The sequence below is a fragment of the Penaeus vannamei genome, chromosome 5 (genome assembly GCF_042767895.1).
Source record: "Penaeus vannamei isolate JL-2024 chromosome 5, ASM4276789v1, whole genome shotgun sequence".
Classification (NCBI taxonomy): Eukaryota; Metazoa; Arthropoda; class Malacostraca; order Decapoda; family Penaeidae; genus Penaeus; species Penaeus vannamei.
Window position 1 is genome coordinate 47,457,687 of NC_091553.1, and position 20,000 is coordinate 47,477,686.

At 38.1% G+C, this 20,000-nt stretch overlaps 1 protein-coding gene across 13 annotated transcripts in view; it reads left to right on the forward strand.

Moving 5' to 3' along the window:
• Nucleotides 1-20,000, forward strand: part of gig (TSC complex subunit tuberin) — a 29,210-nt gene that overhangs the window by 1,347 nt on the left and 7,863 nt on the right. For 5 of the 13 annotated variants that reach the window (XM_070122197.1, XM_070122196.1, XM_070122199.1 and 2 more), the window contains exons 2-22: nt 1,234-1,532; nt 3,065-3,252; nt 3,563-3,760; nt 4,259-4,433; nt 5,082-5,273; nt 5,571-5,712; nt 6,286-6,437; nt 7,109-7,281; nt 7,475-7,643; nt 7,835-8,065; nt 8,233-8,437; nt 8,693-8,839; nt 9,745-9,863; nt 10,138-10,284; nt 10,603-10,789; nt 10,913-11,109; nt 11,672-11,740; nt 18,076-18,188; nt 18,695-18,849; nt 19,089-19,177; nt 19,291-19,381. In XM_070122197.1, the coding sequence (XP_069978298.1) occupies nt 1,326-1,532; nt 3,065-3,252; nt 3,563-3,760; nt 4,259-4,433; nt 5,082-5,273; nt 5,571-5,712; nt 6,286-6,437; nt 7,109-7,281; nt 7,475-7,643; nt 7,835-8,065; nt 8,233-8,437; nt 8,693-8,839; nt 9,745-9,863; nt 10,138-10,284; nt 10,603-10,789; nt 10,913-11,109; nt 11,672-11,740; nt 18,076-18,188; nt 18,695-18,849; nt 19,089-19,177; nt 19,291-19,381 (3,346 nt within the window). In that variant the 5' untranslated portion in view covers nt 1,234-1,325. Of the gene's footprint in view, nt 1-1,233; nt 1,533-3,064; nt 3,253-3,562; nt 3,761-4,258; nt 4,434-5,081; nt 5,274-5,570; nt 5,713-6,285; nt 6,438-7,108; nt 7,282-7,474; nt 7,644-7,834; nt 8,066-8,232; nt 8,438-8,692; nt 8,840-9,744; nt 9,864-10,137; nt 10,285-10,602; nt 10,790-10,912; nt 11,110-11,671; nt 11,741-14,772; nt 14,875-18,075; nt 18,189-18,694; nt 18,850-19,088; nt 19,178-19,290; nt 19,382-20,000 lie in introns of all 13 variants that reach the window. The other 8 variants (XM_070122193.1, XM_070122192.1, XM_070122195.1 and 5 more) reach the window with 3 other exon arrangements.

The following is a 20,000-nucleotide window of genomic DNA, read 5'->3' on the forward strand; positions in this document are numbered from 1 at the left end:
TCATTACTATTAATAACTATTAATAACTATTAATAACTGTAATTGCTATTACCCAAATTGTTGGTATAGTTGGTCAACAATAAGAAAAATAATTTAGTTTATTAGTACATTGTAAGGTCTCTATCAGCATTTTGGTAATTAGTGTCAACAATCTTGAGCATGTTAAATAAAAGTATATTTTTGTTTCTTAATAGTATGGTTTTAATACTCTTTATGACTGTTATAATTTTTTCTTCATCAGTGTACAATATTTTTTCTGGATAATAGCAGAGCATTGAATGGATTATAACCAATAGCATTGAAATGAATACTATGACACTTATCATAAACAAATATATATTTTTTAAGAATATGAAACATGAACATGTTATATGAAACTTTCTTTAGTTGATTTTGCATTTTGAATTGTTATAGCTTAATAGACTTTTAGTTTATGTCAGGTATTTACTTCATTTTGACGTCAATATGCTGGTCATTTGTCTACAAAATTTAGTGTTAATTCAGTAGACTGTGTTGTTATCTGTTGCTTAGTTGTTGTTTTAGAGTTCAAACTTCACCATAATCACAATAAATTAAAATCCATAGAAAGAAAAAAAAATGCAGGAGAAATACATGAGGTTTTCCAGTGAGTTATCAACTTTCCGAGGTCAGAATCTGTGCTCATGTTGCTATGGTATTACCTTTGTTAGTGACAGTTTTATTGAACCAAAAGCTAGGGGGAAACGCAGGTAATTCTTAAACCTGGGATTGCATCAGCTTGAGACAATAAATCTAGTAATTGCTTTTGTCGTCATATCTCCTGAACAATGGCTAAAAACCTACACTACATTTTGACTTTTTTCTGGTCCTCACATTGAGGGTAGATCAACATGATAGTCTACAAAGTCAAATTGCTTGAATATACATTTAGTGGGCCTGTGTTGTTGATCTTCTTATGCTGAATGCCAAAGACATGGAGGTCAGAGTATGTGCTCATGTTGCTATGGTATTATCTTCGTTAAACGGCTGTGCTTGCCTTCACACTCTGTTCGGTTGTGAGTTCTGTAGCTGTTGCGTTGTTATATAATCCTGTAAGGCTAAGTAACTCTCAAAGGGTTAGGCTTGTGGTATATAGCATACAAATTTTAGATGAATTAGACCACAGTGACCCCAAATTTTTTAATTCTTTGCAAAACTTTGTACAAGTTTTTATTTTCCTGTGTTTTATGGCATTTCTTTTTCCTTTCTTTTCAGCATTTGGTGTCGAGACTGATACGGAGGGAAAGCAGAAAGGAATTTGATTTTTATTTTATTTTATTTTTTCTTAATGGTGATATGAACATAAAATGAGCAAGGACAGCAAGGCAGAGAGGAGTTTTCCAGAAAGACTCAAAAGATGGTTCAGGCTCGATCGCGGAAATGTGACCGGAAGCCGAGAGATCAGGCTGACAGAGGAGCTCAGGGCAGAACTGGGGCCGGAATCACTCACGTCAACGCGCATAAAGGCCATCAAAGAGCTCAGTGAAGTTCTCGCCTCGAAGAAGATAGAAGAGGTATGTTGATTTAAAGGAAAAATATAAAAGGTTTACTTATGAAAGGTTTTGTAAGATTATAATTGCATATCTATCGATCTATATATCTATCTTTCTATCTGTCTGTCTATCTGTCTATATGCGAGAGAGTGAGAGTGTGAGAGAGAGTGATAGTGTAAGAGAAAGCCAGAGTGTGCGAGAGAGCGAGATTGTGAGAGAGAGCGATAGTGTGAGAGAGAATGAGAGTGTGAGAGAGAGTGAGAGTGTGAGAGAGAGTGAGAGTATAAGAGAGAGCGAGAGTATAAGAGAGAGCGAGAGTGTGAGAGAGAGCGAGAATGTGAGAGAGAGCGAGAGTGTGAGAGAGAGCAAGAGTGTGAGAGAAAGTGAGTGTGAGAGAAAGTGAGAGTGAGAGTGAAAGTGAGAGTGAGAGTGTGAGAGAGAGTGAGAGTGAGAATGTGAGAGAGTGAGAGAGAGAGAAAGTGAGAGAGTGAGAGAAAGTGAGAGAGTGAGAGTGAGAATGTGAGAGAGTGAGAGTGAAAGTGAGAGTGAGAGAGAGAGTGAGAGTGAGGGTGTGTGAGAGAGTGAGAGTGAGAGAAAGTAAGAGAGTGAGAGTGAGTGTGGGAGTAAGAGTGAGTGAGTGAGTGAGAGTCAGAGTGAGTGAGTGAGTGAGTGAGATAGTGAGTGAGTGAGATAGTGAGTGAGTGAGATAGTGAGTGAGTGAGATAGTGAGTGAGTGAGATAGTGAATGAGTGAGATAGTGAATGAGTGAGATAGTGAATGAGTGAGTATGAGTGTGAGTATGAATATGAGTGTGTGTGTGTGTATGTGTGTGTGTGTGTGTGTGTGTGTGTGTGTGTGTGTGTGTGTGTGTGTGTGTGTGTGTGTGTTAGCGCGTGTCGTGTGAGTATAAGTATAAGTGTGAGTGTGAGTATAAGTGTGAGTGTGAGTATAAGTGTGAGTGTGAGTATAAGTGTGAGTGTGTGTGTGTGTGTGTGTGTGTGTGTGTGTGTGTGTGTGTGTGAGTGTGAGTGTGAGTGTGTGTGTGTGTGTGTGTGTGTGTGTGTGTGTGTGTGAATGTGTGTGAATGTGTTTTATATTACAAATATTAATTTAGGATATAAGTTTCAGACTTACAATATACTGTGTTTTGCTAATAACCAAACTGTTAAATAGGTTACTGAAAACGGTAGCTATACTGCAACATTTCATAGTCGAAAAAAAGAATAAATGAATAGAAAAGATTCATAGACTAGATTACTCTGCTAAAGATTTTTTTTTTCTCATAGATCTGTCAGGGACTGTAATATAAAATTGTGTAGAATTACCTTTATGCAAAATTTATACAGAGGTCACTTGTACAGGAACATTGGTTGGGCTTAGCACATGTATTTAGGTAAGACAAAAAATGAAATAGTCATGGTAATGGTAACTATAGCCTCCTCACAGCTTATTACTCTATGCCTATTGAGGATTATGAAAATTAAGAGAAAATAGGGACTTTTATGGCATTCCAAAAGGACTGTTGTAATAATAATGAACTTTTTCAATTTCAGAATGGGATAGAAAAGTTATGGCTCCTAGTGCAAGATCTTCTTTCCCTAACCAGTCCAACAGAACAGCGGCACACAACATTGCAGATGCTGACGACACTAACAGCAGCTCATGACAGAATAGGAGCTATGCGACATGTGTTCTACAACTACATCTCCGAGAATTACCAGCATGAAGACACAAAGCCAATGTACTTTGATCTCTCCTCTTAAAATATTAGCTATAGTGAAATGAGTCATGTAGATTTATATATACTAAGCGTGTATTTGTTATTATATCAATTTTTTCCCCTGAATAGAATTTTTGTTGTTGGAGGAAATATAAAGATTAGCTAGAGTGTTGGTATTTTTCACTGAATTTTTAACCATTTTGAATTATTTTAGTTATTTGTATTAAAGTTTCTTTATAATAAAAAAAAAATTGTGTAGTGTTACTCTGGTTATTGTAGAATATATTTCAGAGAGGGAATATATATTTTCTAACCACTTTGTATTTTGCAGGTTTGATTTCTTCCGTGAGGTTATAGCGGATGGGAAACAGTTAGAGTATATAGAAGAATTTGTAGGTCCGTTCTTGTTAGAGTGGCTTCCGGGCTTGTTAGCCTCGCCGCAAGCTGCAGACGCTCTCAGTCTTTTGGTCAATCTAGTCAAGTTTAATGCTGCCTATCTTGATGAACCTGTCGTCACTGGCTATGTCAAGTAAGTTGTGTGTTAGGGTGATTCTAATTGTGTTGTTGACCCGTTGGATTTGATAATATTTTTGTCAATGTCATGACAGGAAGCCAGAGTTTTCTATGGTCTAAACTTCTCCGAACATGCACAGACACACATATGAGTGTGCACACATACACACTCACTCAGTCACTCAGTCACTCACTCACTCAGTCACTCACTCACTCACTCACTCACTCACTCACTCACTCACTCACTCACTCACTCACTCACTCACTCACTCACTCACTCACTCACTCACTCACTCACTCACTCACTCACTCACTCACTCACTCACTCACTCACTCACACACACACACACACACACACACACACACACACACACACACACACACACACACACACACACACACACACACACACACACACACACACACACAGAGCGCATGCACGTACAGGGTCTTAAAAAATCTAATTTAAGATGAAATTATGAAGAGTAATATATTGTCTTCATTAAATTTCCAGGCAAGTTGTTGTTCAGTTACATCGGGCGAATGGCGAAACTGAAGCCTTGCAGTGTTTACGCGTCTTGGATGCTGTGTTAGCCTACAGTTACCTACCCTCTCCTGCTCTTCCAACATTCATCATTGCTCTCACGCGAGCAGTCAACGTGCCTCAGTTGACAGCTGAAACTTGGAAGGTATGTGTTCATTATCATCTTTATCTATGTGTTCTTTAATTTGTTTTTGAAAGGTATTTGTTTATTCATCTGTTATTCTATTCCTAGATTGAGAAGATTATTATTATTTTTTTATTTATTTGTTTATTTATTTATTTATTTATTTTTTTATTATATTTTTTTTTGTGCTTATAATGTTTCACCTTGTGTATGATAGGGAGTATTATGATCATAGCAGTTACAGGTTAAAAGAAATTGAAATAACAAGGAATATATTGTGTATTTTTTCATGTGAATTTCTTTTCATAACATTTTGATATGAATATGTTGATTAGCACTGTTTACTTACAGCATTTACATTACATACATATTTGAAATCATACCGTCAAAATGAATCAAGGAACAATCAAATTTTTATATCTTGAAAAAAGGTTTATATAGCTAGATCAATATAGAGATGAAGATCAAGATGTATATACATAACTGTGAGCTTTAAGAACAGATGAATTTTAGATACTGCTTTATATATTTACCTCAAGAATTGATGAAAGTTGGATTATAATTATTCATTCATGGATGATTATTATATCATCATCCCATAGAATGAAGGAGCTTTAAATAAACCTAAGACATTTGACCATTGAAATGGACGTGTTGATCTTTCTGCAGATCATGCGCAACCTCCTGGGCACTCACCTCGGAAACAGTGGTCTTTACGTTTTGTGCCGATTGATACAGAGCGATGGAGATCCACACATGGTCCGAGGAGCCATTTTCTTCCTGACTTCTGCTCTTTGGGGAAATAATAAGGTGTCTTCACTAAATTACAAGCCGGCAGCTGTATTGCCAACACTGCAGCAGGTAGTGTTTGCATGGGATTTTGTTGCGTGATGAAGCATTGATTTCTGTGACTGATGTGTATAAAGAACCACTTGGATAAAAACCCTGAAAAACATTGATTTACCTCTTTAGGAGACATTTAATGCCAGCATTTATTATTATTTTTTTTCTAATCTAATTTTGATTTGAATTGAAAAAGGGTGCATTATGTTTTAGATTAAAATTGAAATGAAGATGAAGGAAGTTTAGAGTAGTTTGTGCTCGCATTCATATCTTGATTTAGTAGTGAATGTTTTCTCTTAATGTACTGACTTTCAGGCCGGAAACAACAACCATGTGCTAGTAGTGTATGAGGTGGCGCTGAGTGTCCAGAAATTGGTTTCCAAAATGTCCCTGGAACTACACCTGTCCTCCTGGGATCTCCTTTTAGACACCCTTAGCAAGCTTTTTGAACATGCAGGTTCGTTTGGAGATATTCTCCTTACAGTCGTCTTGGATTTTGATTCTTTTCTCCTTTTGTTTCTATATTGCATGCTTTTCTTATTTTTGAGGAACTTAGAAAATGAGTGACGAATTCTCCATGTGTTCCTTTTTGGTTTTGTTTTAGATCGTTATGTTCTCCCTCTATTCTGTCAATAAAATAACACGTACCAGTTTATCACAAATCTTATGTCAAGGCATTGCAGTCATTTTTAGGCTTAGTATTAATGATGTGAAATATTAAAAGTTTAGTCTTGATCAATTTACAAACTATCCTACAGATTTTTTTTATATATGTTGAAGGGTACTGTTGTTCAGTGTTTTTTAGTATTACAAAACATAGAATGCTTTTATCACAAGAAATATTTTTTGGTGAGTTTGTTACTTATCTACCAAGGTCCATGTTTAAATAGACCTATGTAATTTTTTTCACATTAAATGCTTGAGGAATGGAAGAATGTTAATTATATTAAAAGTAATAATGTGAAAATTAAATGAAAGGAAGTAGATGTCTGTATAAAGTATTTTTATTTATATTATGGATATTTTCCAGTTGCTTTAGAGGAAAGCCATGAAAAGCAGACTATCCTAACAGTACTGAAGGACACTCTGGATGTCATTGAACAGCTGATTGACCTGCAGCAGTTCGGAGGATCTTTGGATAAATTCTTCTTTCTGATTGATCTCTACGCCCACCTTCGTCCGGTAAGTTTCTGTTATTTTTCTGTATTAGTCACTTGTTCTTTGTTAGTCACTTTCACTTGTTCTTTGTCTGTTATTTATGATCTTTGCTTATCACCTTCACATGTTCTCTGTTTTTTATCTCTGTATTCTTTTCTTTTTTACAGTAATACTTGGTGTAAGTTCAAGGAAGATCCCTGTTATTGACTCATGCTAGGGCCATCTTGGGGGACTGCCTATGATATTGATTATATTTCTTTCATGTACATTACCAAGGGATTTTTTGAAATGTGAAAAAATTCTCATCCTCTGCACTTCCCCAAAAGCGAATGACAATTTTGTAAACTCGATTTGTGGATGGTTTGATAAATGTAGATAAAAACTAGTATAAACAGCCTAATCTGTATAGCTGCGGAATCTGCAGGAATAAAGGGATCTGTTAAAACCTGAGTATCTATGACTAGCAAGGAAGATGCAAGCTTCATGAAACCTTATAGTACTGAGTCCGAAGACAGATTGGTTGCTGTTGCATAGTAGACATCCAACCCATTGAATATAATGTTGCATTAGACTATCGCAGTCCATAATAGTAAATAGTTCTTAAAGATTAAGCTTATATTTACACTTAACTTTGGTCGTAAATGGATGAGGTAGATGAATTTTATTTCTTATTGTTTCATTAAACTTTTTTTCAGGAATCATCAGTCTTACGTCTCTTAGACCACCAAGCCCAAGCCATGGATCCACTGCGTCCACATTGGTTGGCTAATTTAGGAACGCTTCTACACCAGTACTATCGGCGGGACCCAAGGCCAAATATCCGAACCAAGGCGCTAGCTATACTGTCTGATGTGTACAATAATAACAGGTATCATTTTTTTTATTTTTTATTTTTTTACTATTATTACTGCTTGTTTTATATAGCAGTAATTTCTATTTCCCAAATGCTTTATATATGCATGTGCTTGTTACTGTATTTTTTTTTTTTTTTTTTTTCTGTTTTACTCCTCCCTTTGCCTATTTTATGTATATCAATTGACACAAAATTTCTTCTTGTTCAGGTACTTGTATGGAACTGACATGGTTAGAAATGTTGTCACTATACAAATGGAAGGCATTGAAACAGAACGGAATGTAGGAGTCAGAACTGCAGCTGTCAACTTGCTGGTTCACATAGCCATCACTCAGAAATCGTCTGTCGTGCCAGATATTCTCAACATGCTGGAAAAGGTACGTACCTCATTTATTACTTGCTGCTCTGATATGGCGAGTTGTGTGCATCAGTTTGAGAATTTAGAGTGATTCAACAATATGTTTTTATTAGATTTATCATGGAGAATATTTAATTAGCTTAGAATATTAAGGAAACATTTGGCTTGTAGAACACAAACCTTCCATTATATTAATTGCTTATTTTTCAGATCGTTATTGCCCCATATTCAAGTGCCGGTGACTGTGTGCAAGTAGTGAGGGAGAGTGAGGCTGCAGACATTATCGCTGCAGTGGCAGGTTTGATAAGGATTTTCAAGAAAAAATTATGGGAATTACCATCATCATATGCCATACAAGCTTATAGGATATTGCTGTCCTGCATCGAACATCATTATCGTAATCAGACTGTACTTGAAGGAGTGTCGAGAGTTAGGCTTCAGGTGAGTTTTTGGTGATATTGAGTTCCTGTTTATAGAAATGGCAATGTAGAGAGATGTTTAAAAGCAGCATAAAATGTTAATCTTATTTGAAGTGTTGCTAAATAGATACGAGAATACACAAGTCCTAGTTTAGATGCTAATAGCTTCATCTTGGTATTGAATTTCAGATATTTGAAATGATTTTTGAGATGAGGGCCAATTCCAAATACCAGCTAGGATTCCCAAGGATCAGTGAAAAGAACGGTCAAGGAGAGGAAGACAGTTCCACCTCATTGCTTCCACAGTATTCACCGTACATAGTAGTCGATCATAAACATGGGCAGCTACTAAAGGATGCTGAACAGGAGCACGGTGACAAGCAGTTACCATCAGGTTGATAGAAATTCTCTCTTCAAAGATATTAGATATATCTGTTTACTTTTCTTCTTATTTAATGATTATGATATGTTAACTAAGGAAGGATATACTTGTATTGCTAAATAAGAGAGCATAACAGCTTGTGTCAAAAGAATACTATTTTGAAAGAAAAAAAATCTGCATATTCTCATTCTGTAACTTATCTTCGATTAGTTTCTTATGGACAAAATGCTTTATCATTGACACTAATGGTCTATGGTCTTATGGCAGGTATTGCAAGTGAGGCAAGTCAAGAAGAACCTGAGGGAGCACTGTCCGATGCCACTCCACTTCTCGCGCAGCCCAAGGTGGAGGTCACACACCTGTCGCTAACACAATCTGCCATGACTGTTATTGTAGCTATGAAGAAAGAAAAGGGTATGTGGAATTTCTTGGTTTCTGTGAATAATTAATTTGATACTTGATGATGTTGATCTTATCTTTCTTCTGTTGGAATGAACTGTCATAATGATGTAAATTGCTTCATGTATATGTAGACTTTTTCTAGTGATCACTCTTGTTAAAATTGTACATTGGTTCTTTCTTGTAGTCTGCACAAATTCAATTCATTTACTATATTATTGACGGATTAAGTTAAGAGTGAGAATGATGAATTATTTTGCATATTTGATATCTGGTTTAACTTATTGCTGATTACAATGAGGACAGTGATTCTGATAAACAGTGCTGCTGTTAGTAGTGGATCATGGATGGGAGGGTTTCTACTGTTCATCCTGTTGGTTTTAAAGAGAAGTAGTAATTCCAGTAATACAGATACTTCCCATTTACCCATTATTCATGCTCTTGTGATGTTGAGCAATGATTGTATCTTGATATATTTTATTGTGTACTTTGTATTGTAACATGATATTCAATGTAACTAACTGAGTGTTGCTGAAATGTTTTCTGTTTAGAGTTCATATATATCAGTGTTTTTGTCAAAGAAAATTAAGCTGCAGGTAGTTTTGTAGAGTATTAAGTATATGGTATTACTTGTATCACATAGAAAGAAGGACCAAAAAATAAGATGAGGACAGACTTTTATATTTTATTTTCCACTGTAATCATGGATGGATGGATGTCTGGGTTTCAACCAATTTGTGTCAAGATTTCAAATCACCACCTATGACTAGAATAATTGTTCATATTTAACACTATTCATACATTTGTCAGTAAATGAATAACTTCTTCACTAATGTGTACACCAACTCATCTCCGTATAACTGTAGTAAAGCAAGGCTGTACCACATCTCCGTAAATAACCCAAAATTCTCGCTGGCCAGATTGGGAAGTCTTGCGGATGATTTTGGAGCGTGTGCCGCAGGTCCTGCAGAACAAGGCACTTATCCTGTCTCGTGATGGCAATGATATCGACTACTTTGCCGCTGCTCTCTGTGCTCTGGTGAGTAAGGCATTTTTTTGTAGGCATTGACGTTCATTCAGCTTGTGTCTGTCCTCTATGTGTTTTTTTTTTTTTTTTTTTTTTTTTTTTTTTTTTAAATCTTGAGAGGAATGATAGAATGCTGGTCAATATAGATATCTAGAGGTTTTTAAAATATGAATGCAAAAAAATTAGTTCAGGAATAAGCTGAGTGTTTGTTTGAAATCAACTTCCAGGTTTCAGAGGATACAATTCCAACTAATGCGCGTGCTTCTTTCCTTTTTTCTTTCACCAGGTTACGGAAAAGTCCCTAGGGTTGCCAGAATCTCTACACAATACTCCGGCAAAATTCACCAAGTCAGATTTCCAGAGCTTCGTCTTTCCAGTTTTGGCAACTCTGGCATCGTACCACATGCACTTAGAGTCCGTGATCCAGCAGAAGGTATGCACGGCAGGTCATTCTGTTTGATTATGTTTACTTCTCTGTTAGGACAGTGTGTGAAGAAAGGAGAGAAATTTTATTGTTTTTTATTCTTATATTTATTATGTGTTTCTTTGTATATGTTGTAGTTGTCAATGCAGGTTGTTTGATTTTAGAGTTACTATGTATATGAAAATCATCTCTTTGCAATGTTGCTAATATTATTATTCTTTTTATTATTATTACTATTATTATTTATTATTATTATTATTTTTAATTATTTTGAGATCTGTAGTATGGTTTTCCTTTTACAAGGTGATTGATTTAGTATGATTACAGGTCATTAAATGCCTGGAGCTTGGTGTTTTAAGTAGATGCGCGGGACCATTGTGCGTGAGTGCTCTGACCTTGTGCGTTCTGGAAATGAGAGATTCGATGATCAAACTGCTTCGAGAGGTCATGATAAACCTCTCGAAGATAACTGCCACTGTCCAAAATGCTCAACCAATCTTAGAATTTCTTTCAAGTAAGTATCGACGTGATGCTGTTCCATTTCAGGTTGTGACATATGGGGTTGAATGGATACTTGGAACAAACTAGGCCAATACATTGTTTCTCTGGATTAATTTTCCGTGTTTTGTATTCCCAGCTTTGCTCCACCTGCCAAAAGTGTATGCCAGTTTTGTGTCTGACCAGTACATGTCAATCTTTGCGATTGCTATACCGTACACAAATCCATTCAAGTTCAACCATTATATTGTGTCACTTGCATACCACGTCATTGCCATGTGGTTCCTCAAGTGCCGACTTCCTTTCAGAAGGCATTTTGTGCCATTTATATCTAAGGTTAGTCTCTTTCTGTCTCTGTCTCTCTCTCTCTCTCTCTCTCTCTCTCTCTCTCTCTCTCTCTCTCTCTCTCTCTCTCTCTCTCTCTCTCTCTCTCTCTCTCTCTCTCTCTCTCTCTCTCCCCCCCCCCCTCCCTCCCTCCCTCCCTCCCTCCCTCCCTCCCTCCCTCCCTCCCTCCCTCCCTCCCTCCCTCCCTCCCTCTCTGTCTCTCTCTCTTCCTCCCTCTCTCTTCCTCTCTCTTTCTTCCTCCTCTCTCTTTCTTCCTCCTCTCTCTCTCTTCCTCTCTCCATCTCTCGCTCTCCACATTTGATATTCTTTCATGATTTTGGTGTTCTAGTTCAGTATTTAGCGATTAGGAGACAAATCTTTACAATTAGGCCTAGTTGCAAGCTTTTAAGTTGATTGGTATATTTCTGAGCTGAGAGTGTTGTGTGTAGCTGATTGATAATGATAAGTAATGATTGGTATTCGGCAAAGATAAAGAGGGAAGTATAATGAACTTTAGCATAATGGAAATTCTATCTGTGTTTTTCCACCAATTTAAAAAAAATGTTTTTTCCAGAATTTAAACATGATTCTAACAAATGAAGAGGCTGCCACACGAAGAAGAAGTGCAAGTGCCAGCGAACAGGTAATTATAAGCTCAGTTTCTGGTGTCTCTTATATCGTTGATTTTTTTGGCATAGAGACGTCAGGTTATAAAAGATGAGATAGTTAAAATAAAATAAGGCTTAGACATGTATTTTTTCGGTTCTTCACGCCTTCATTGTTATCAAATTTCCTCTCTCTGCTAGTGGTGCCATCCACTGCTTTTCATGGTCTTTCCATAGTGAATAAATTTTAGAAGGCTGTTGTAGATTTCATTCATGGATTTAAGTCATGAGTGAAAAGTTATCACCAGTTTTTATTTTCAAAAGAATGGCTATACTCAGTTTTTTTTCGTTTTGCTTTATTAGTAATGCATGAACATAGGTATCCATCAGGAGGTTTTGATTTTGATATTTTGAACCTGTATTTATGATTTACGATTTTTTTTTTTTTTTTTAATTCAAGTTTGTCAGTGTCCCAGCGGATCTTAATCTTTTTGGAACTCATTCTATTCTGACATGGAAATACCTTTCAAAAATACTTCATCATATTTTGTAATATACCCCGTGATATTAGATTGAAAATAGGACTTGTATTGGTGACAAAGTTGAAAACTGTTATATTAGGTTTACTATGAGATATGATCCTGCTTCATTATAAACTATGATTTCCTTATATTTTTCATATGTTAATGATTTATGGTTATGCATTTGTCAGGCATAAAATCACAGGATATATATAAGTGTGTGAGTGAGTGTGAGTGAGTGAGTGTGAGTGAGTGAGTGTGAGTGAGTGAGTGTGAGTGAGTGTGAGTGAGTGAGTGAATGTGAGTGAGTGTGAGTGAGTGTGAGTGAGTGAGTGAGTGAGTGAGTGAGTGTGAGTGAGTGAGTGAGTGAGTGAGTGAGTGAGTGAGTGAGTGAGTGAGTGAGTGAGTGAGTGTGAGTGAGTGAGTGAGTGTGAGTGAGTGAGTGTGAGTGAGTGAGTGAGTGAGTGAGTGAGTGAGTGAGTGAGTGTGAGTGAGTGAGTGAGTGTGAGTGAGTGAGTGTGAGTGTGAGTGAGTGAGTGTGAGTGAGTGAGTGAGTGTGAGTGTGAGTGAGTGAGTGTGAGAGTGAGTGTGAGTGTGAGTGAGTGAGTGTGAGTGAGTGAGTGAGTGAGTGAGTGAGTTAGTGACTGTGAGTGAGTGTGAATGAGTGAGTAAGTGAGTGTGAGTGAGTAAGTGTGAGTGAGTGAGTGTGTGTGTGTGTGTATGTGTGTGTTTGTGTGTGTGTGTGTGTGTCTGTGTGTGTGTGTGTGTGTGTGAGTGAGTGAGTGAGTGAGTGAGTGAGTGAGTGAGTGTGTGTGTTGGTGCATGTGCATGAATGTGTGTGTGAGTTGAGTTTGTGAGAGATAGAGTGAGTGAGTGAGTGAGTGAGTGAGTGAGTGAGTGAGTGAGTGAGTGAGTGAGTGAGTGAGTGAGTGAGTGAGTGAGTGAGTGAGTGAGTGAGTGAGTGAGTGAGTGAGTGAGTGAGTGAGTGTGTGTGTGTGTGTGTGTGTGTGTGTGTGTGTGTGTGTGTGTGTGTGTGTGTGTGTGTGTGTGTGTGTGTATCTGTGCATGTGTGCTTGCATGTGCAGGCTTGTGTGTGTGTCTGTATGCATGCATATGGATATAGGGATTTACTTCAACATTTTATATCCTTGCATATATGAAAGTGACTTTGAGGCTTAAAAAAATCATTCAACCTTCCACTTGACTGTCTCTGGTTTCTGGATTATTATGTGCTGGATGTGTTAAATGCTTCCACTTTTGCTTATCTTTCCCACTCCACAAGCTTAGATACACTCAAGATACACCTGCTGCAGTTACATCAGCTTCGGCACAAACACTTCTACTTGGTGTGGGTGTTTGTGCACACCTGTTCATCACTGTGGTTATTTAGTCATTGCAGTGTATGTCAGTAATGTCAAATTTACAATCAGAGAATGTGGATATATTTTCTTGTGCTCTGCCAATAGTAGAAGGCAAGATCAGTTCAAAAGCCGAGACAATGCACAAGATTTTGAGTACATGAAAGAGGTACGAGAAATAAAACTATATTTTAGGAAATCCTCATGCTGAGTACTGCTAGATGAGGTGACAAATAAGAATGAGGACAGGAATGGGAATAGCTATTTCGGGCAAATGGACAATAAAGCTAAGAAGTCTGAGGAAATTGTTGGTATTCAGAAAGTGTATTCCTGCTTTGTTACTAAAAAGAAAGAAAGAAAGAAAGAAAGAAAGAAAGAAAGAAAGAAAAAGTATTATTTGTACAGGGCTTGCAGAAAGATTAAATCTTGGTAATCCATGACAACCATTGGTGATTTTATATTTTGATTAGTACTTGTGTGAATTACTCTCTGATGAAATCAAGACTGCAAAGTATTATGAAAATTGGTGATGACTTAAATGTAGTAAACATGGTAATACCAGTATAGATAAAGACCATGAAAAGATTGGTTTAGAATAGAAGCACATTCTCTTTTGTTTTATGCTGATGTGTAGATATAGTTATTGTGTTATGGTTGGTAACTGAGAATTTTATTGGTTTATTTAGAAACCAAGAGATCGTTCCACTAAACTTTAATGCTGAATTTATTTTCATGATATAACGAGTATACCAGATTATACCAAGGATAAGGTTTAGCAATATAAAAAGGGGCAACTCTTTGAAAGCATCAAGGGGCAACAGTAATTTTTGATATAGCATTTCACGCCACAAAGAAAACATGAAATTTTATCATTTGTCCGAGTTACATTGCATCTAAAGTTTTGGATTACCTCCTAAATTAAAAGAAGTTATTAAAGATAGAGATATAGGAAAATATAATATATATAACAAGGATTTATTCAGACACTGTTGAGTGCACGTCATGATTGTATTGAATGCATTAACGGGTTTTATCAAGTTTTTAAAATGCTACTGCCTGTTTAATGTAATTACTCAGATACTTGTAGAGAATCAGTTCGATAAGTATTTTTAAGTGTGTGTTTGACTATTCCTGATGTAATGAATTTTGTGAACTTAACATCTTGTTTTCAATTCTACTGAAAATTTACAGGCAATACTCCTTGCTCGAGCAAAAATGGCTCGGTCTCAGTCGTTCTCTCACAAACGTCTTGAAGAAATATATAACAGTGAAGCTGAGCCACCTTTGAACACTGTATGATACGGAGAATGTCATGATGTATTGAAAGACAAGAACAATTTTGAGCGACAGATATTCTAGATATTTCGAACTGGAATTGATCCAGCTCACTATCTCAATTTTTTCGCTCAGAATTGTTTGCGTCTCTGTTTTGAACAAATCTATGTGAACACTTGCTTTTTAATGCAGAGAATTTAGTAAGAGTAACATATTTTGTATTCAAGATGTTAGCTTAAGGTTTCATCTCAAAGCCGACTATTCTTCGTCAATATGGAGACTAAAAAAGAAAATGGAATAAAACTAATGATTACAAAACTGCTTGAAAATATGTATAACTTCATTAGATTTCAACTATTAATAACATTAGGCTTTTGACTGTGAGCTAGACTTACTGAGCTTTTTGTGAACGAATTGTCCGTGTACCTTCACTGTTTCTTTGAAGCTTAGATTTTCCAAATATTGATAAGCATGTAGGGGACATATTTAGCTGCCCCTCTCCTTGAAAGCATGACTTTAATCGCTGACTTAAAGCAAGAATCTTGTCATTATGTGTTCAGCCCTCAGTGGCAGAGTGTCTCGTCAGAAGCACCTTGGTAGCGTTCTTGTCCTTTCTTCTTTCTTTGTGCATTGTGAGCATATTTTTAGTCTTCCAGTCAATGACAAGAAATTCTGAGGTCTTGAGGGAGATGCTCTCGTTGACTGTCTACTATCTAATGTGTCAAAGTTCAGATATTTATAAGGGAAGTGTATATGTATTGGTACAAGGTAGATGGACACTGTAGTTTTGCCTTGTCTGTTTCATTTAAGCACAGATGGTGGGGGGTCACCAAGGAGTCAATGACTTGGCTTACCTCCCTCTCTATCTCCCTCTCTGCTTCCCTCCCTCCCTCTTCCTTTCCCTCTCTCCCTCCCTCCCTCCCTCTCTCCCTCCCTCTCTCCCTCCTTTCCTCTCTCCTCCTTCCCTCTCTCTCTCCTTCCCTCCTTCTCCTCCACTTCCTCCTTCCTTCCCTCCTTCCTTCCCCTCCTTCCTTCCCTCCCTCCCTCTCTCCCTCCCCTCTCTCCCTCCTTCCCTCTCTCCCTCCTTCCCTCTCTCCCTCCTTCCCTCTCTCCCTACTTCCCTCCCTCCCTCCTTCCCTCCCTCCCTCCCTCCTCCCTCCCTCCCCTCCCTCCCTCCCTCTCTCTCTCTCTCTCCCTCTCCTCTCTCTCCTCTCTCTCTCTCTCTCTCTCTCTCTCTCTCTCTCTCTCTCTCTCTCTCTCTCTCTCTCTCTCTCTCTCTCTCTCTCTCTCTCTCTCTCTCTCTCTCTCTCTCTCTCTCTCTCTCTCTCTCTCCCTCCCTCCCTCCTCTCCCTCCCTCCCTCCCTCCCTCCCTCCCTCCCTCCCTCCCTCCCTCCCTCCCTCCCTCTTCTCTCTCAGTCTATCCCTTTCCCCCTCTTTCTCCCTCCCTTTCTCTCTATCTCTCTCTCTATATCCCTCCTTCCCTCCCTCCCTCCCTCTCTCTCCCTCCCTCTCTCTCTACTTTCATCCCTCCCTCTTCTCTCTCAGTCTATCCCTTTCCCCCTCTTTCTCCCTCCCTTTCTCTCTATCTCTCTCTCTATATCCCTCCTTCCATCCCTCCCTCCCTCTCTCCCTCCCTCTCTCCCCCCCTCTCTCTCTCTCTCTCTCTCTCTCTCTCTCTCTCTCTCTCTCTCTCTCTCTCTCTCTCTCTCTCTCTCTCTCTCTCTCTCTCTCTCTCTCTCTCTCTCTCTCTCTACTTTCATCCCTCCCTCTTCTCTTTCAGTCCATCCCTTTCTCCTTTTCATCCCTCCCTCCCTCCTCCCCTCCCCCGTCCTTCCTCCCATCCTCCCCACCTTCCTCCCCACCTTCCCTTCCTTCCTTCCTTCCTTCCTTCCTTCCTTCCTTCCTTCCATCCATCCTACCTTCCTTCCTATTTTCCTTCCTTCCTTCCTTCCTTCCTTCCTTCCTTCCTTCTCTCTCCTCTCTCTCTCTCTCTCTCTCTCTCTCTCTCTCTCTCTCTCTCTCTCTCTCTCTCTCTCTCTCTCTCTCTCTCTCTCTCTCTCTCTCTCTCTCTCTCCCTCTCCCTCCCTCCCTCCTCCTCCCTCCCTCCCTCCTCCCTCCCTCCTTTCTCCCTTCCTCCCTTCCTCCCTCCCTCCCTCCCTCCCTCCCTCCCTCCCTCCCCTCCCTCTTCTCTCAGTCTCTCCCTCCACCCCTCTTCCTCCCACCCTCCCTCCCTCCCCTTCTCTCCCTCTCTCCTTCTCTCCTCCTCTCCTTCTCTCCTTCTCTCCTTCTCTCCCTCTCTCCCTCTCTCCCTCTCTCCATCTCTCCCTCTCCCTCTCTCCCTCCAGCCCTTTCTCCCTCCCGAGTCTTTTATCTCTAATGCTACGATTATCATTATTAATGTTGTTATTGTTAGTATTGGCAGTATTATAGAATTTCAATTTTACCAATATAAAGAGATATGAAAAAACTTTTCTCTCCAAAATTTCAACAAAAACTGGTAGATCAGGTATGCCAAGTGGTTGAATCTTTAGTGACAGCAATTATGGGGCTATCAACGTGAAACAGAATTGATAAACTGAAACCACAATGGACTTATATTAGTCTTTGATTCTTAAAAATTTGTGTATTTCATGAGGAAAATGAAGCGTGGTATTTTTTGCATTAGATTTAGCAAGTGTTCCTATAGTGCTAGGTTGTAGAGCACTAGTTGGCTTTAAGCACAAATGGAATAAAACTAAACTTGGATGTGTATATATATGGATCTTTTGTGGAAGCAAAATCTCAATAAAGTGGGCATATATATTTTTTTTCTGTAATAACAAAAAAATAAGAATAAAATGTAGATGCACACCATACAAGTTTGAGTGCCAAAATTCTCTTATTGATTTCTTTGATGAAAATCTGAGTGTATCCAAAAGAAGACATATATATGCAGTATATATCTGAACTACACTACTTTACCAGGTCTGAAAACACAGTTTGACTGCCATGGAACACATGCATGTAGACAAAAAAGCTTTGGTTAAAAGAAGACTTGCGTTGCGTATGCAGAGTAATCATCAAGCACAGAAATTAATTCATTGAATATCTTTTGTTTTATAAAGTGGTATATCTACATGTATGTATATTAAACATGACTGTTTATTTTGAAAAATACATCACTAATGTATTTAAGAGGAAAGTTCTGAGATGAGATATAATCATGTCTTTCTTAAACAGGGTAGGGGAAAGGGAGACATAGACATGATCCAGTTTCACAATGACTTGCGGGAGACGTGTGTTGATTTGATGGCACGCTACACCTTTGCATCCTGCGCACCTCTGCCCAAAAGGTAAGTTTGAATGTACTTGCTGGTTACTAATGTTTGAGGTAAAGATTGGTAGTCAAAGTAGAGGAAGAGATGCATTATTTTCTCTATTGTTTATGTAATGTTTATGATTACTGTTTCAATGTTTTCTGTTAATTCACTCATGGTGAGATTTGCAGTTGCCATTCCGAACCATGCAACGGGTGGCACAGTCAACCACTGAAGAGAAAAATTAAAAGTTTTTGAAATATAAATTTAGTCTGTTCTGTTGGCTATGGTATGAAGTATTGCTTAAGTAATAAGGCTAAAAAATAAGTTTTTTTCCCCCAATAACTTTAACCAGGACAAAAAAAGTGAACTGCTCAGCACGCACAACTTAGAGCTGGCTCAGTCATGTATGATGTGGTTGGATGTCATTCCAGCACGAGTTATGGTTTACCCATGATGTGATGGAATGTCATCTGGCATGAGTGGGTTAATTATTAGATTTGACTTGAGCAAGGATGATAATACTATGGTTTGTTTTTCAGAGGGACTGTTGCTGAAATGCTGGTGTCAGGAGGTCAGTCTCAGACCTGGCTCATAGGAAACAAGTTGATCACAATCACAACTTCTGGTTGTTCACAGCGGCCACTGAGACAAGGCCTGTGTGACAAGTGTTTGCAACTTTGTAACCTTGAAAAAAGTATGTTTACCTTTGATACTTTGGAGTCATCCTCTACATGTGTGTGGGCCTTTGTGGGGCTGTGAGGGATGTGGCCGTAGGTGGGGATATGGTGGTGTGTGGGTGTGTAGACAAATGTGTATGGGTGGATGGAAGCTGTAGACCTACCTGATAATATAATTTTTGTTGTTGTGTGTCAAATATGAATTTAGTGTCATGCTTATGTGAGGTAGACTAGATTTAGGGGAATTTTGTTTCAGGAACACCTGCACCAGAGACTTTTGCTGCCAGCACCAACCTCAATCGTAGGAGACATCGCTCAGAATTCCATAGGACAATATCACATGAAGTTAGTGTCCTTCATTTTATTATATTTTTACATTTAATTAACCGTGATATACAACAATATGCTCAAGAAAATGAAAAAAGGTTTTCATGAAATATTTTGGCATTATTTTACAGGCAAAGCACAAGCCACAGAGTAAGGATGACCTACACATGTGGTCAGTAAAGAGAGAAAATGGAGATGGACTTACCCCATTAGTTGACCAAGGTGAGGAGGACTACTTAGCCAAACAAAATATGCTGTTGGCTTTTGCAGGTGGAATCAGAGGAAAAAGAACATGTGCAGCCAAAGTTTGTTATGTTATTATTGATATTTATAATCCAAGTACTTTGCTCTTGTTTAATAATTATGTAGTTGTTAATTTTAGAACTTGCAACACACATTACAAAAGGGCCAGTAGGTAGCCTGTGATTTGCCTCTTCTAATATGGATCTCTTTCCATCTTGTGAGCTGATAGTGCATTTTGTTTCTCCATCCTACTTTTGTGATTAATGTGGATTGTGATAGAGGTTGCTGTATAATTATGGCATAATATGATCTGGGAATACTGTTTAATGTATTCAAATGATATCTCTTCATGAAGTTAATGTTCTTGTATATGGATGTATACATGCAAGCTGTATTAGGTTATTCTTTTATTTGAATTATGTTCTTGTATATCTATGGTCGTGTGTCAGAATATGATTATATGTGTATGTTTAAATTTGCATTTGTTGTTTGTAAGAGTGTCCGTGGTCTTGGGTTTGTGTTTTCTGTGTACTCTTAGTGTGATATACCATATAGTTTATGCTTGGCAATTTTTTCAGTGTTTATTATGCCAGGGGAA